At 37.2% G+C, this 17,811-nt stretch overlaps 3 protein-coding genes across 3 annotated transcripts; 1 reads left to right on the top strand and 2 right to left on the bottom strand.

The window, feature by feature from the left end:
* LOC110268386 lies at window positions 1,819-2,874 on the bottom strand. The gene has a single exon (XM_021114510.1). It carries the CDS (start codon window positions 2,872-2,874, stop codon window positions 1,819-1,821), a length of 1,056 nt encoding a protein of 351 aa, XP_020970169.1.
* Window positions 4,564-8,845, bottom strand: LOC107622978 (serine/threonine-protein kinase AtPK2/AtPK19). The gene is made up of 7 exons (XM_016325064.2): window positions 8,711-8,845; window positions 7,064-8,028; window positions 6,595-6,677; window positions 6,384-6,504; window positions 6,129-6,302; window positions 5,831-5,938; window positions 4,564-5,148 (listed from the first exon to the last, which is right to left on the bottom strand). Exons 2-7 carry the CDS (start codon window positions 7,742-7,744, stop codon window positions 4,849-4,851), a joined length of 1,467 nt encoding a protein of 488 aa, XP_016180550.1. The 5' UTR covers window positions 7,745-8,028; window positions 8,711-8,845; the 3' UTR covers window positions 4,564-4,848.
* LOC110267805 (ACT domain-containing protein ACR8-like) lies at window positions 15,591-16,420 on the top strand. Its single transcript, XM_021113614.1, has 2 exons — window positions 15,591-16,098; window positions 16,208-16,420. Exons 1-2 carry the CDS (start codon window positions 15,847-15,849, stop codon window positions 16,343-16,345), a joined length of 390 nt encoding a protein of 129 aa, XP_020969273.1. The 5' UTR covers window positions 15,591-15,846; the 3' UTR covers window positions 16,346-16,420.

Raw genomic sequence — 17,811 nt, forward strand, 5'->3', positions numbered from 1 at the left:
TAGAATAAAATGACAAATAAATCCCTTAAAATTTATGTTTTGAACAGATTAGTCTTTAAAAAAATACCAATAAAATCTTTTAAGATAATAAACATCAATAAATTAGTTTAAGGGCAAAACACGTATTTAAACCAGATGGAGAAAAAACTTACACAATTCTACCAAAAGCAAAAAAACAATGTGAATATCCCAAAAGCAGCATCCTATGTAATTCGAATGAACCCAATTTGAATTACACAAAGCAATAGTAATTTGAATTAACCTAAATCGAACTACGTGTGACCTTAGTAATTCAAATCACACTGATTCAAATTATATACGCATAAACTCGATATGGTAATTTAAATCACATTCTTTCAAATTACACACAAATAAGTATCCACACTAGTTCGAATCAACATGTATCGAACTAGCACACCGATTTGAAGCTCATGGTAATTCAAAACAACTTGATTCGAATTACCCTCAGTTTGGCTGCCCCTAGTAATTCGAATTACAAAGGCTTGGCTTATAAATAGAGTTCGAGTCAACCTCATTCGAACCATTATCCCAAACCCCTGCCCACCAAATCCCAAAGAAAACTCATTCTGTACGACCGCAACAAAGTGTTCAACAGAATATTCAACTGATGGGGGATGACCCGGACCAACTCTATCATTTGGATGGCGTCGCCCATATAGCTGGTGTCATCAATGAAGAGGTTAGTGCCATTTTTTCCTTTGAAAATAGGATTTAGTGTGTTATATTTTTTATATTTTTTACATTTTTACCTTTTGTATGTTATAATGGTAGTAAGTATATACCTTTGTTAAGTGGTTATATTAGTGGTTTATTAGTGAACACAAACATGAAAAAGTATGAGTAGTAAGGAGGGTGAAAATTATCTAGAGTAAGTTTTTTCTTTTTTATATGAGTAGTAATCATTGAAGTAATTTTTTAAGCGTAATATTATACTCTCTCTAAGAAAATTTTTTATGGTAATTAAGTATACCATTTTCAGGAAAAAGTTTTTAAAAAATTTTCTCGTTAGGCCCACTTTGATGTGTATTTGAGGTTATTTTCCATTTTAACGCGTAACATAATTTGGTAGAGTGCAAATTGTATGTTCTGCTCTACAATATGCATTAGTGAAGTATGTTGTGTAAATATGTTCCGAGCCGAGGGACAATCATTTTTTATGCATCCCCACCGATGTATCTCGAGTATGCGACGGCAGCAGGGTATGCGCCTGGATGAGAGATGGTTTATGCTGGATGAGCCCCTAGTTAGTGTATTCGTGGAGCTTGGCGTTCAGGGAGTGCACGATTACACTTCAGAACGTGGTGTACCAGTTAGGGCTGCCGATCGATGGGCATTATGTTAGTGGGTGCTTGGCAGATTTTCAGACGTACATCGAGGGTGGTCTCCCAGCTTGGGTGTGGTTCGAGGAGCTGCTGGGTGTATTGCCTCTTGCAAACTGCATCAAGAAGTTTGCAGTGAACTGCAGCTGGTTCTAAGATACGTTCAGCGAGCTTCCTAAGGGGGCCGATGAGCCCACGGTTAGGAGGTATGCCCGGACCTATATCATGATGCTGTTGGGGACTCAGCTATTTGGTGATAAGTTCGGTACTCGCATTCACATTAGGTGACTTCCACACCTAGCCAGGCTTGAGGACATAGGTCAGTACAGTTGGGGATCAGCTGCTCTCTCGTGGTTATACCAGTGTATGTGTCGCATGGTGAACAGACACATAGTGAAGCTAGCCGGTCCGTTACACCTGCTTCAGTCTTGGATCTTCTGGCGGTTTCCTGGATTCAGACCCGCTAGATATGATACGTTCAATTGGCCTTTGGCCTCAAGGTACTATTCGTCGTCATATGGCCGAATCTCCTACCCTCATCCCGATGTTGAGTCCACATTGCATACTCAATCCTGTTAGCCCAGTCACACATGGCAGGATTTTCACTTCGTAGAATATCAAACCAGTAATCGAATTCCACCTCAGTCTTCGCATATGCCGCATTCACAAGAAGCCTCCGTGCATTCTTGCCCTTAAAAGTGAGGGAAAAATTTGCAACCACATGTCGAATACAAAATGCACGGTATGCAGCAGGTGGTAGCCAACCTCCGTCCGGAGCCTCAAGTGCGGTCTTGATACTATTGTGCCTATCTGATATCACTAAAATACTCGGCTGCAGGGTCACGTGCTGGCGGAGATGGGATAGAAAAAAAGACCAGGACTCAGCATTCTCACCCTCCACGAGTGCAAATACAACAGGCAGGATGTTGGAGTTCCCGTCTTGTGCAATCGCAACGAGCAGCGTACCCCCATATTTACCGTACAGGTGCGTCCCGCCAATACTGACCAACGGCTTGCAATGATGGAATGCCTCTATACACGGTGGGAATGTCCAGAAAAGCCGGTGAAAATAGGCTTGCGAGTCATCCACCAGCCCACCCACTCGAACAGGACTCGTCCTCAACACTGCAACACTACTAGGCATCGTCAGCTGCACACCTAAGACCCATCGCGGTAGCTCGTTGTATGACTCATCCCAGTCTCCGTAAATCTTTGCCACGGCCTTCTGCTTAGCCAACCAAACCCTCCTATAAGTCGGATTAAACCCGAAATGTGCCTCTGTCGTATTCAGCAGTACCTTGATACAGACGGATGCATCAGCTCTAACCATTGGCATGATGTAGGCCGAGATCACATGATAATCAAGACTCATGTGATCGCTTGAGATTGACGTGGCCAGACAAGTATGAGGGTCATTGTACCGTTTTACCTCCCAAATACTCCTGCGCTGGCAGAGACTGATCCTGATCAACCATGTGTACCCGTTGCCAAATTCAGTACACTTCTCAGGGTACTTGCGATAATCAAATTCCATCACTTTGTACTGTACCCCCCGTCGGATGCTATATATCTTCACGCTTAACACAGCCTCCTGTTTATCCTGAAACTGCTGACCAACCTGAAATTCTGTAGACCTCCGGAACCATGCATATCTCTGGCACCAAATCCAATAGGTTCCCCAGGAATCCCCTCCTGTCTCATGGCATCCAAGTCCAAAGATGAAAAGTGCGGGGGATACTGCTGAGTCCCTGAGCTGGAACCACCGCCATCCCCAACTAGATTACTCGCCGCTATGTCATCACTACTATCATCAGCAATGAAGTCCGGCTCCACATCATCAGTGTCATCGTCATCCGGCAATGCATCGTCCATCCCAGCCGGTGCCCACACTGTAATGAAATCGGCACCCTATCAATGATACTAACTTCTCTGCCACCACCGCTATTGAGATTAATGGCGAACGACGGGGAGGCCACATGCTCTTCTTGAGGTGAAATCACAGGCACGGATGAAGATGCACCAACAGGTCTCGAACTAGAACAGGCTGCCGTTACTGGAGTTTGGGTATTCTAGTTCGAACCACTTGATCTAGAGACCACATCAACCAGCTTTGCTAACAGTTCAGGTGTCTTGACCTCGGGAAACTGCCGACGATAATGGAACAGGACCTCCAAATCCTCGTCACTCCCTATGACAAACGAATCGTATTTCACGTCATCTCGCAGCACTGAGATCAGAATGCGATAGAATGATTTCTCAACCCGTTTCACGCCTTGCATCCCAAGTTTCTGTATTATAGAATTCAAGAAATTAGCGAAGCTCGTTGTAGATTTCAGAAAAATACTAAAGGATCCTTATCAGTAAACTTAACACCAGAACGTGTTTTTTTCTTAATTGACCCTCTATAATGCACCAAACATAAACAACTCTCTTCACTAGCCATTGTTTTCACTCTAATGGGAGGAATTCACGTTCACACTATATTTATACACGTTGGGCCTTCATAATTCGAAACAACCAATTTCGAATTATATATAAGTAGTTCGAAGCAACCTCATTCGAACTACTATGTCTGGCTTCCCTACTTAATTCGAATCAGTATTATTCGAACTACTATAATACAAGATGCATACATAATTCGAACCATGTTTGATTCGAACTACCTACGACTAACTCCATGGCATAATTCGGATTTACTAAATTTGAATTTACACTTCCCTATTAATTCGAAGTGTGTTAATTCGAATTACTATTGTTTTCATAGTTCAAATTAGCTTAATTCGAATTACATAAAAATATACTTTTGGATGATTCATGTCACATTTTTTGCTTTGATAAATTCGTGTAAATTTTTCTTCCATTTGATTTAATATAATTTTTTACCCTTAGTTTAAATTAAAACTTTTTACCCTAATTATAAAAACTAATTTAAAATTTAAAAATAATATATTCACATTTGCTATCCTCAAATTTTATTAATACTTTTATTTTTAGAAATTAACCTATTCGAAATTTAAATTTTTAGAAATTTATTTATCACTTTATTTTAACTTTTACATTGGCATAGAGGATTAAAAATCAAATAAACTCTTTATGATTATAGACATGATACAAAATAAAATTCAATATAGATAATATATATGATAAAATTTACTCGCATCTAATCCATATATCTGATTCCAGATAATGAAATAAGACTTTGTTGATGTTGAATAAAACAAAGGATACAAAATTAAACAATTTTATTTTCTGCATAACACATTATAAGTCAACTCAACACAAATGAGCCGCAATTCACACAAATAACATAACCTAGAAAGTTCACACAACTCCTAAAAGCCAAAATAGAAACCTAAGAAAAAGTTTCTTGTTGGCAATTTATGTGCCAGTATAACACCTTCGTTCATGCAAACCCCTAACCCAACCAAATATAAAAAATACTAAAAATACCAAAGAAAAAAATAGGTGTGGATTTAAGAGCCAAGACCAATTGCAAACTACAGCAATTTTAACAAGCAGGGCTATTCCTTTGAAGGAAGGAGGCTGCAGGCCTCACATAAGAGAAGTCTTTGAAGGGGTTGGCACCATTCGGGCTGGCAGCTGGTGAATCGACCACAGGCATATCAGTCCATCGCTTCTCAAAGTTGGCGACGCAATGCTTCCCGGCTACATCCGGCCTAAAATTCGGCTGGATTTCTCTTGCTTCCAACTTCCTCCAGTTGATTTGTTTGAACCACTTGTGGCCTTTAATCTCCATTATCCCCTTAGGTCCACAACCTAATCGCTTTCCCGCCTCCTTCTGTAGCAGCTGTAACAGACACAAATTATTTTTATCTCAAAGTGAAGAACAAAGGTTTGAATACAACAGTAAGAAAGCAGAAAGCTCAACAAGAAAGGGGAGAAGGAAAGGAATCAAAGGTTCTATGCAGATAAAAATGGATGCAAATAACATCTGAAATACTAATTTCAGTACAAGCTTAAAATGAAATTACAAAATAACCAACAATGTAAACTGATTTTTTTTTTTGTGACTAAACAAGGAAAGAAACAAAGCATTGTAAACTGATTTACTTACAGCATTGTGAGTATTACTATCTAAATTTTTTGAAAACAAATGCCAATGAACTTATAATTCAATTAACGAATTAGTATTATGTATCATAAACAAAAACAATTATTACCATGATAATGAAACAAAGAGTGGAACAGAAGGAACAGTTTTTCTAACATGCATCTACAATTCCAAATTGGAAACAAACATGGACAGTGGATAAATCAGTGAACAGATTGTGATGGTGTAATCATGAGATATTGAACCAGAACCAGAGGTCTCGGCACAGCTGCACTACTACTGCACCAGGAGAACACTGGAAGAGGTCAAACCATCAGAAGTACCTGCTTTATTCATCATCTTCACACTGGGACACTATTTTACACAAATATGAATACATGTATTAGATACAGTTCGGTATGTAAATATGATAAATTACCCCTTTCAACAGAGAATGCGCCTCACTAGACAAAAATGCTGGCAGCTTAATCTTGTCTTTAATTATCTTCTGCTGAATTTTCTCACGGTTCCCACCACAAAAAGGTGGCTGCAGAGGAGAAATGACAAGAACAAAAACTTAGCAACTACAAAAAAATGGCAGTTATGAGCATTTAAATTAAAACTATTTATTACTTATATAATCACGCTTACACATAGTAATTTTGTATCATTGAATAACAGTATGAAGATCCAAATGAACAGCAAAGACATAAATTTACAAGAAACAAGATGCAAACCTTTCCAGTAAGCATCTCAAACAGAAGGATGCCTACACTCCACCAATCAGCAGCCTTATCATGGCCCTTGCCAAGAATAATTTCAGGTGCCATGTACTCTAGTGTTCCACACATAGAATTTGATCTTGTACTATCCTCGAATTGCTTTGCTAAACCAAAATCAGTCAACATAACCTAGTAGACCAACAAATAAATCTCAGTACAGTTATTACACATAGAAAGCAATGTTGAATAAAATCATGAAGGAAAAATTACGTGGCCATCAGCATCCAGCAAGATATTTTCAGGTTTTAGATCCCTGTGCATTATTCCATTCGAATGGAGATGTGAAACTGCAGATACGATCTCAGCAGCATATATGCGTGCTAGATCCTCTCTGGATATTCAAAGAACAATAGAACTCGAGTGTTATCCTGTGAACTAATGCAAGAAGCAGAAGAAAAAACCAACACTCAACCAAACTTACCTGAACAAGCCCTGGTGATAAAGTTGAAAGAAAAGATGCCCCCCATTCACGAAATCCAGCACAAGATACAATCTATATTTTGTCTGAAACAGAATAGAACACATCCATTTTGAATTTCTGAATATTATTAGACAGTCTTATAATACAAGCCATTTAACAAAAGAAACCAATTTATGAGCAGAGCGCATGATTCCCGACATAGTTATGATTAGAATTGCAACCAATTTATGAGCAGAGAGCATGATTCCTGACATAGTTATGATTAGAATTGCACATCAATGCCTCAAACTAACACTTTCTTCATTTAAATTTTGGCCCTTTGGGTAACATACACAATGACAAAAGGCACTAAAAGGAGACAGAATCTAAGAAAAGTACCATACCATTTTGATAAATTATGTCACTAGTGATATATCACCACGATAACACAAAAGAAGCTACAACATTATCACAATTTGAAAATCAGTACCTGAAATGAGTATCTGAGTTGTACAACAAAAGGATGCTCTATTTGTGTCAAAATATCCCTCTCAGCTTTCATGTACTCAGCATGGTTCTTTTCCATAATTTTGTCCTTCCTCATAACCTTCATAGCATATATTTCAGAAGTTACCTTTTTCTTCACCTGATATACTTTTGCAAATGCTCCCTGCCCCACAACCTTCAAAATCTCAAAATCATCAAGGCTAACTCTGTGAATCTTCATGAGACTCCCACCGTCTTGCAACGATTCCTTGGTGATAACATTGTGAAAGGAAGATTCTTTCACGTCTGTGACCTTTTCTCCAGTCACATCCTCCTCTAGGACCTCTAGTTCCAATGAATCTTCAGTTTCTTGTATGGTGAGCTTTCCAAGCTTCAGTGATTGGCTAACACAAGCAGAAGGGCCAACCAAAGAATGTGAACGGGTGTAAATGACTTCAGGCTCATCATAAACCAGCTCACTAGATTCTTCGAAATACTCTGCAGATTCAATATTATTTACTTCTACTGTGGGTGGAACTGTAACCGGACCAAAGACATCTGAGAAATCTAGTTCAATGTGATCTGTGATTATGTTTTCAGGAAGACTTGTAGGAAAGAGCAACTGAGCCTGTAAAGGCTTATATGTGCCAGCCGTAGTCAAACCAGAAAGCTGAGAGGAAACCATTTCTTTTTCCCGCTAATTAAAATGGGATCTAAATGTGCTGATGGCCAAACTAATAAAGACTATAGACTAATCACTCCAAAGTTCCCCAAGAACCCAACTGCCGATTCTTTCCTGTCAACAGCCTGAATTAGGAGGAAATTGATGTATGCAAATGGCGTTCCCAAGAATTTTGGCAGCAAGGAGAGCAAAATCCAGCAGAAGAGGAGGCTGTTGTTGTTTCCCGAGTCACAGGAAACGAAGAATGCTCCAGTGGTTGTTGAACTCATGAAGATCCAATTCACAATCTGTTCAAACTCATCCAACAAAGAAAAGGAGGAATCAAAATCAGAGAGACATGACATACACAAAAGCAACTTCCTTTGTTACCATAATGTAATCCCACAAAGTATTAACAAAAACAACTTAAGCTGACAACAAAAACAGAAATCCAATCATATGGATCTCAACCACCAATCTTAAATAAATAGAATCATTTTGGACCAAAAATACCAACAACTACTAAAAAGGGTGAATAATTAAAAAATTATCAAACATGGATGCTTCCTAGTCCAAGAAAGTAATCTGGCATTGAACATCGGTATCAAAGATATGATTAAACGACAATCTATACTTCAATGGACATCAAGATCTAATTCATGACGAAATTCCCAAAAAACCAAATCACGGATCCAAAAGTCCCCAAAAAACCCAAAACTAGGGTCAAAACCCCAAAGGATAAAAGCACACAATTTACAAGCTACAAACATCAATTCATCATCTTCATATAAAGATAAACAAAAGCATCATCAAACAAACCAATCCACCAGAACAAACAGAACTAAACAAATAATTAATTAATTAAACGCTACAAGCTAACCTACAAGACGGGATTTGAAAAATAATAAAAGATGATGGTTTGAAAGCAAAGGAAGACAAAAAATCGAAACTTTGGAAACGGATATAAGAAATTTGAGTTGGTTTACTTACCTGGGAAGGTTGCGGGGGAAGGGAATTGGGGGGAAAAGGCGTTGTTTTCACAGCAAAAGAGAGGAAAGGAAATGAGGGATTCCGATTTCAATTAAACATGTGGAAGAGCACTCGCGTCGCCGCTTATACGGTATTAGGTGCTACGTGGCTTCATGTGATTGGTGCCAATTGAGTGATTGACCAAGTGTATTATATTGGGTCCCACTTGTTTTCTTTCCTTTTTTTTTTTGTGTAATGGGTTTTTCTTTTGTACTTGTTGGAATCTGAGGATGGGGAATATGCTACGGGAATTTGGTTTCTCCACTTCCGTGTGCTAATTTTGCGGTTGGATTAGAGGAATTTTTTCTTTTTATCTTGGAACATTATCTATAATCTATAACAATATATAATAGTATAATACGATTATATAGATAGTATTTAGTAGAGAGATAGAGACGAAAATATTGAGACAAAGAGATAGAGACTAATGTCTAATTTTTTTTTGGTGAACAACTAACAGAAAAAATAAAAGAGCAGAAAAGAAAAAGAAAAGAAATCAGATTCTTAACAGCAAGAGAGGACAAACCACCTCTGGCGGCTGGTGCCAAAGGTGAACCTCATCAGCTCCGCTACCTCCAGATCCCATCTTTGCCAACCGATCTGCCACGAACATTAGCTTCTCTCGTGATAAGCTCAAAACGAATATCACAATCCCTTCTTAACTTCAAGTCAAAGATCAGTTGTATCACTTCTTTTTCAAGATGCCAGAGTGGAACTTGCCAACTAGTCACTAGCTCAAAAGCTGATGCGCAATCTGTCTCACAGACAACAAGCTTAAGACCTGCCTCCCAAGCCCAAGCCAAACCTTTCCATATACTCCACAACTCCATCTTGACGACACTAGATCCAAAGGAATTTCCTGAGCATCCCATTACCCATTGACTGGAACTATCGCGAATTACCCATCCAAAACCAGCACAATCATCTCCCAAGTTCACACTCCCATCACAATTTAACTTCCAAGCACCAGGTTCTGGCGGAGACCAAGACAGAGATTTTAATCCCTGGATGCAACACACTCGATTTTGAGTTGTATATTCAAAATCCACCATGCACCTGCGAGCCTTGTATGCAATTGACCCAGCAGATCCAAAAATTCCCTAAAAAGTACCCATATTTCTGTCTTGCCAAATTGACCATATTATAGCTACAAATTTGGAACAACCTTCATTGAGGAGACCATGCTTGAACCAATCATGCACCTCGTGAGAGCCAAAGAAACACACATCAGAAAAACCTAGAGAAACCCAAATTGATCGCACCACTTCACAATCCCGAAAACAATGAAGAATTGTCTCCGGAAGTTGATTGCAACGTGTACATAAGGATGAGGAGGAGAGATGTCGCCGAAAACGCAGATATTGAGTTGGTACAGCATCATGAAGGCAAAGCCACACTAGGAGCCTCAACTTTTCAGGGACCCGCGCCTTCCAAAGCCAAAGCCAATTGATATTCCTATCCCAATTCAACTTATTCTGAATTAACCATAAATATCCTTGTTTAGCAGAGTAAAGAGTGTGCTCCCAACTCCAACCCAAATCACGACCAGAAGCCGAAATATGTACTAAACTAAGAATGTCTTCCCTTAAGTCCATAGGAATAAAAGAGTAAATCCTCTCCAAATGCCAAACTCCATCACGGTAAACATCTTCAATGGTCAAAGCAGCCTCACAAATATCAAAAAATTCAACCCTCGCTCCTACTGGCCCAGAGTGCAACCAAGAGTCAAACCAAAAATTCTTAGAAAGAGCTCCCACTTCCCAAACAAACCCTTCCTTTAATACGGAAGCTGTGTGCATAATAGACTTCCATATATACGATGAAGAACCCATTGCTTTAACTGCAAATAGGTTTCTATTCTGGAGGTATTTTTGAAGCATAATCTTGACCCACAGTTTCTCTTGATTCATCAAAATTTGCCAAACTAGCTTTCCTAATAAAGAAAATTGACCAACCGCGACTCCCGCAAAGCAAGACCTCCAAACTTTTTCGGAGTCGTCAAAACTCTCCAAGATGCTAAATGAAGACCACGGTGATTATGACTACCACACCAAATGAAACTTCTAGTAATCTTATCAATGTTAGAGCACACACCTGATGGAAAAAGGCTTACTTGCATCCTATAAATAGGTATAGAAGATAAAACTGATTTAGCAAGGCAAATCCGACCAGCTTTATTAAGGAAGCGACCTTTCCAAGATGCTAGCCTATTAGTAAGCTTATCAACCACATCATTAAAATCAGCTTTAGTAACTCTGCCATGCTTAAGGGGGACACCAAGGTATTTTCCCAGAGAATTAGCAAATCGGATAGAAGAAATACCAGTGAAGAGATCCTTGCGTTGTCTAGAAACATTCATAGAACAGATAGCACGAGATTTGTCAAAATTCACCTTCATACCAGATGCTCTGCAAAAGGTGGCCATAGTGTCCAAAACATGAAGTACTTGAGATTTCTTCGCTTTGCAAAAAAGGATAAGGTCGTCTACAAAAAGGAGATGAGAGATTACAGGACCTCCCCTAGACACAGTCACTGGTTTCCATCTACCAACCTCCACTTGCCTAGCAATGAGGCAACTCAACCTCTCCATACAAATAACAAATAAATAAGGAGACATCGGGTCTCCTTGCCTCAAACCCCTCTTTGGCTGAAAACCATCCAACCGGTTACCATTCCACATTAGAGAAAGGGAGGAAGACTTTACACATTTCATAATAAGAGAAACAATAGTACCTGGAAAGCCAAACATTAGGAGAGATTGCTCCAAAAACTCCCAACTCACCCTGTCATAAGCCTTTTCTAGGTCAATTTTAAAAGCAAGAACACCTTTCTTTGATTTGGTTTTCTTCATAAAATGGAGAACTTCCTGGGCTACAATGATATTGTCTGGGGCACCCCTTCCAGGAATAAACCCTCCCTGCAAAAGACCAATGATATCTTGTAGAAAAGGTCGTAACCTCTCCACAACCACCTTAGTTATAATCTTGTAGATGACATTACAAAGGCTGATAGGACGAAACTCTTTCATGCGAGACGGGTTATCAACTTTAGGAATCAGCACCACCAAAGTGTCAAACAGAGCACTATCCAGATCAAACCCAGCGAAAGCCTTCTTAACAAGTTCCCATACCTCTGTACCAACCACTTCCCAATATTCCTTGAAGAAAAAAGCCTGAAAACCATCGGCACCTGGGGCCTTAAAAGAGTTCATGCCCATAACCACCTTCCTAACCTCTTCTTTAGAAACATTTCTTGTGAGACTTTCAATAGCCTCACGAGATAAAGAAGATAATTCCTGATCCCCCATCACACCGAGTTCTACCTGTTCCACATTACAAAAAAGATCTCTATAAAATCCAATTGCACATTCTTCGAGTTCTTGCGGATCAGTACTCCATCTTCCATCCTCCAAAAACAACCCCTGAACCTTGTTACGCTTCCTCCGCATAATGGTTTGCATATGAAAGAACTTAGTATTTCTATCTCCAAATCTGACCCAGTGCTCTCGGGATTTTTGATACCAAAACAACTCCTCTTGCATAAGCAGATTACTATATTCAGCCTGTAACTCCCTTTCTTCCTGTATGAGGGATAAAGCATCAACTCTCTCCATTCGCTGTTGGATACTGGTCACACGCCTCTCCAATTCCCTCTTTCTTTTAAAAATATTCCCAAAAACATCTCGGTTAAAGGCCAACTTAATTAAGTTACTTTTGAAGAACTAGCTTAAATAATAAATACTTATATTAAAAGTAATTTATAAATAAATTATTTTGTATTTGATTTTTTAGTTCTAAAAGTACTTATTTTAAGAGAAAAATGATAAAAAACTTTTTATTATGAGAGAAATCATTTTTTTTACTTCTCATTAAGCGCCAAAATAACTTTTTAAAAAGTTGCAATTTTGTTTTGAAAATTGTACCAGACATTAATACTACACATTTTCATAAGTTAAAAGTTAAAAAAAGTCACTTATGAACCTATCCAAATGGACCATAAGAGACAGAGATTGAAATAAATCTTAATATTCTGTTTGGTGCAAAGTGGAAGAGAGAAATTGAAATAAGAATGAAATTCTAATTTAATTTGTATAAAGGGTAAAATTGGAATTAATTAATTAAAATGAAGGTATTTTAGGTATAAAATGTTATTAAAGTTTCAGTCTCTATCTCTAAAAATTTTAGTCCCCTGTGTCTCCACTTTTTTGAGGTACTGAAATACTGAAATTTTGGGACAGAGACAGAAATTTTAGTATTAGTCTCTGAACCAACAAACATGATACTGAGTCTCAGTCTTCTAGTCTCTGTCTCAGTATCTCAAAACAAAACGCTACCATAGAGTTTAATGTCCAATTTTTTTTATTTTAATCCTCTCAACTTAATTTAAAACTAATTTTGCAGTTATGCATCTCACTAACAGTTATAAAAAATTCACACATAACTTCTCTTTCAATCCTTCACTCAAATAATCTACTTTTTTTAATTTTTTTACTATTTCTCTAATTTTATTTACTTATTACTCAATTCTAACTTTTTCAATCTTTTAATAACTTTTTAAATAACTTTATAAGTCAGATAATAATAATTATGCCAAATGTTAATTTTTGAGCCTATATATAAAAAGAATAAAATAATATTCATGATAAAAGGAAGTGTTTAATCATTATCAGCAGTGATAAGTAATTTGGTAGATCTTATTTTATTTTGAGATATTCATTTAAATTATATTTTGTTTAGTTTTATGTTAATTTTAGTGGCTACCATTTTATTCTGAGTACATTGTATTCTGATCAGCAGTTTGATTTTACTCTAACTATTTATAAATATTTTTTTAACAGTTTTCTTTTTAAATTGCTTTGTATGGAATAATTTTTTTAATTTTTAAAATTATTGATTATTTAGAGTATTGTATTTGAAATTTGAGTACATAAATACTTACTTTTAAATTAAATTAAATTAAATAAATGCGTGTGTCTCTCCATAACGATATCGTTGTCGTCATCCTCTTCTACTCTCTCTCTCTAATTTCATAAATTAATCATATTAATAGTCAATTAAGACTCTTAGGTGTGTGTTGGAGTGTCACTTAATGTGTCACATTAGTAAATTTTGACTCCATCAATAAACAAAGTGACTCAATGACTAATATGACTAATTTAAAATCTTTAATAGATGAATTTGATTTAAAAAAAATTTGAAAATCAATTTGAAGAACGAATGATCTTTTAGGGACTAATTTAACCATTTACTCTAATATTTCTTCTATAAATGAGACTATAAATCAAAGTTTTAAGAATACTACAAGTATAGAAGAACTTCAGTAGCTACATTACTTTGCTAGTGAGTTCTTGTGTAATACAAAAAGTATCATAGTATCGAAAGATTGTATATCAAGTGTTGTGTAAATTTTCACATTGGTTGGAGAGTTAACGAAACATGTCTTATAGACATCTCTTTGTGGATGTGTTTCGATGGATGAGTGTCAGAAGCTCTGGCATTAAGAATAAAATCGTGAAAGCTGGAGTGTCAAAGTGATCAATATTTACAAATGAGTGGGTTGGACTATTATAAATAGTATCAAAATTAGTGTTTGAATTGATGTGCCAACAAAAACGTTGGATCCCATTAAGAAGTGAAATATGAAGTCTCATATTGATTGGAAAGAAAAATGACTTGTGTCTTATAAGTATGTGAAGACATCTCCTTCATGGACACAATTTAATAGGTGAGTATAGGAGATTTTGTCGTCATCCCTACTATCAAGAGTAAAAGTGTAAAACTGTGAGGATTAGAGTGTCAAAGGAGACAATATCCACAAGCGAATGGAACTGTTATTAAGGTATCCAAATCAGTGTCCGAATCACACACATCGAGAATGTTGGGCTCTATTAGGGAGTAAAATATGAAATTCCACATTAGTTGAAAAGGATAATGAAATATACCTTACAATGATATAGAGATCTCTTTCATATCTTGTAAGAGTTAATAGTCAAAATCGTCCCTGAAAGATACCTCGATCTCCATATGAGTACCCGAATGATAAAGTTAATCAAAATCGTCCCCGAAAGATGACGGACATGACCACGTTAGTCCTTCCGTCAATTCATCCGCTGACTTGGCTAACGTTGGGTGACATATTCCGTTAAGTGCCTGCGTGGCACAATAACAAAACGACGCCGTTTTGAATCAATGGACTCCAGATGTTGGGACGACGTCGTTTGGTGTCCACGAGAGATTCAAAACGTTGCAACCCATCAAGAAGCTCAGCGGCGGAGGAGGGGCTTCGAACGGTTCGATTCAGGGCAGAAATGGATCGGATCAGAGTGGTTACGGCGGCGCCAGAACAAGCGGCAACAACGAGGAAGATAAGAGTCCTGGTGAAAACGGTAGCGCTGGCGCTGGAGGAGCTAGCCGAGGCACCGGCATAGTAACTCCGTCAACGGTTCTACGACAGGCGTGTTCGGAGAGATCATGGAGGCGAAGAAAGCAATGCCTCCTGATAAGCTCGCTGAGCTATGGACCATTGATCCGAAACGCGCCAAGAGGTCTGAACATGATACTCACTTCATTTTTCATTTAAATTTTCTATTTTTTTCTATTTTTTTATTTTGATTTTGAGTACATGTTTTTATCTTAATGTTATTTACAAACAATTCCTTTTGGGAAATCTCTGATTCTTGACATCGGAAAGCTGAATTTTGGCAATGATATTTGATTCTTGCTATGATTTTTCTTAATTTGATGCATGAATGGATTTTGGCATTCTAGATCTATTGTAGCGTTGGTTTGTTAACCCTGGAAGTAATTGAAGCATTGGAATTCAGAATGGGATGAGTTGTTATAGCAATTGATAGGTAGTTTTTTAATAGACACCCTGGAGGTGTTCGCAGTGCTAGCTGATCTTCAATGTGATGTTGTTGAGGCTAAAGTTTGGACTCACAATGGACGCATTGCATCCCTAATCTATGTTAAAGACTGTGATTCTGGTCCACCATTGAGGATTCCCATAAAATAAATAGAATTGAAGTGAGGTTGAGAAATATTTTGAAGGGAGACAATGACATTAGAAGTGCCAAAACCACGGTTGCTCTGTCTGTCATGCACACGAAAAGAAGGCTACATCAAATGATGTTTGCCAACCGTGATTATGAGAGAACTCCCATTCTCAAGTTTACTTATGATTCTCCGTTAGTGACTGTTCAGAATTGGGCCGAAAGGGGTTATTCGGTTGTGAATATCCAGTGCAAGGATCGAATCAAGTTATTATTCGATCTTGTATGCAACTTGACAGACATGGAATATGTTGTGTTCCATGCAATTATTACCACTAATGGTGACCAAGCCTACCTGGTACTTACTGTTATTCAACTTCCTTCTATCAAATTCTATATATATTTTCACTTACTCTATTGCTTGTTTTATGAGCTTAAAAACGGTAATGTTCAAATTGTCATCTCAGGAGTTTTACATAAGACATAAAGATGGCACTCCAATTAGTTCAGACCCTTCAGACCGAAGCTACAACTCTTTCTACCCAATTGATCCTATACCAGGTTCGTGCTGTCCATCTGAAACCACTTGCATGATTTTGCCATGAAATAGATGAAGCACTCAAGTGTTAAGTTCATCTTTGCTGCAACAAACTGGAAATTCCTTGTACAATATCTCATTTTGTTTTTTTTTGTGACTAATATTGAGGACTGTATTTTTCTTGGCTTATATTTTTTTTTCATAAATCATTGAGAATTTAGTTTGAAAAGGTTACGATATTCTTCTATCCACAGAAACATGTTTCTTCGTGAGTCTTCCTCCTTATTCGCATTGATGTACTGAATTTGCCGTGCGACCTAAGAGATACACCACCACTACGACAATTTCAGCATCTACCCAACTGTGTGGCCATATGATTCTAGACCGCGAGTTATTTATCATTGAATTTGGGATTAGGGTTCATCATCCAAGGGACTGATTTGATTTCTTTTAACGAACTTACCTTGTCAGCAAACCCAGCGTACACGTAGGCGTCAGCCACCCAGGCAGTTAACGGAACACGTCACCCAACGTTAGCCAGCTCAGCGGACGAATTGACGGAAGGACTAACGTGGTCATGTCCATCATCTTTTGGGGACTATTTTGATTAACTTTATCATTCGGGAACTCATATGGAGATCGATGTATCTTTCAGGGACGATTTTGAATATTAACTCTATCTTGTAAATTCTTTTGCAAATAAAAGTGTTTAATAGAATTTTCCCAAATTTGACGTTTTTACGGTAAAAAATCATCACATTTTTAGCTAGCCACACTTGCCATAGCATGTACACTACTTGTCCTTGAAACATTTTCTTTTTGAAATATGTTCTTCTATTGAGATTGTCAATAAACTACTTCCATCATTGTCATTCTTCTAGGTTCGAATTTTTGGATATTACACTTGCTATTGGGAATTTATTTAACACCTCTTGAATTTCTAGACACATCATCATAGTATGTAGAGTTTCGGCCATTAACAAGCACTTGAAACATAGTTCGTTAATCTAGAGGCATTGTTGATGTAGTTTTGCCCTCATCGCCAGACCTCTATGTGTGACTTTTCAGACAAATGATTTTTATTTTTGGTTAGTATGGTTCAAATTCCATATATGTTTAATTCAGATCAATTTTTTTTAAAATTCAATGTGTAATTTGATAATTTCTTAGTTGGCTTGTGATAAAATTGATTGGTTATGAGATATCCTGATTTTACTGAATAATAATTGGTATATTAGAATGGTTACATGTTGTATTTTTGAGACTATTATTAATACAATTCTCCTATTTTCACATAAATTTATATTTTTATTTCTCTACTTTCACCATAATTTTGCAACAAATTTTTTTCTATTCCACAACAAATTTGATCTAGCATAAATTTTTTTTATTTATTTTTGTGTATTTTTTTGGACTAAATTTGTAGTACTAAAATTTAAATTTAGGACATCATGAATATTTTTTGCTATATTTAAAGATAGTAAAATTTAAATTTGGGATCTTGATAGTAAATTAGTGAATTAGAATTTAATC

Source organism: Arachis ipaensis, chromosome B10, assembly GCF_000816755.2.
Source record: "Arachis ipaensis cultivar K30076 chromosome B10, Araip1.1, whole genome shotgun sequence".
NCBI classification, from domain to species: Eukaryota; Viridiplantae; Streptophyta; class Magnoliopsida; order Fabales; family Fabaceae; genus Arachis; species Arachis ipaensis.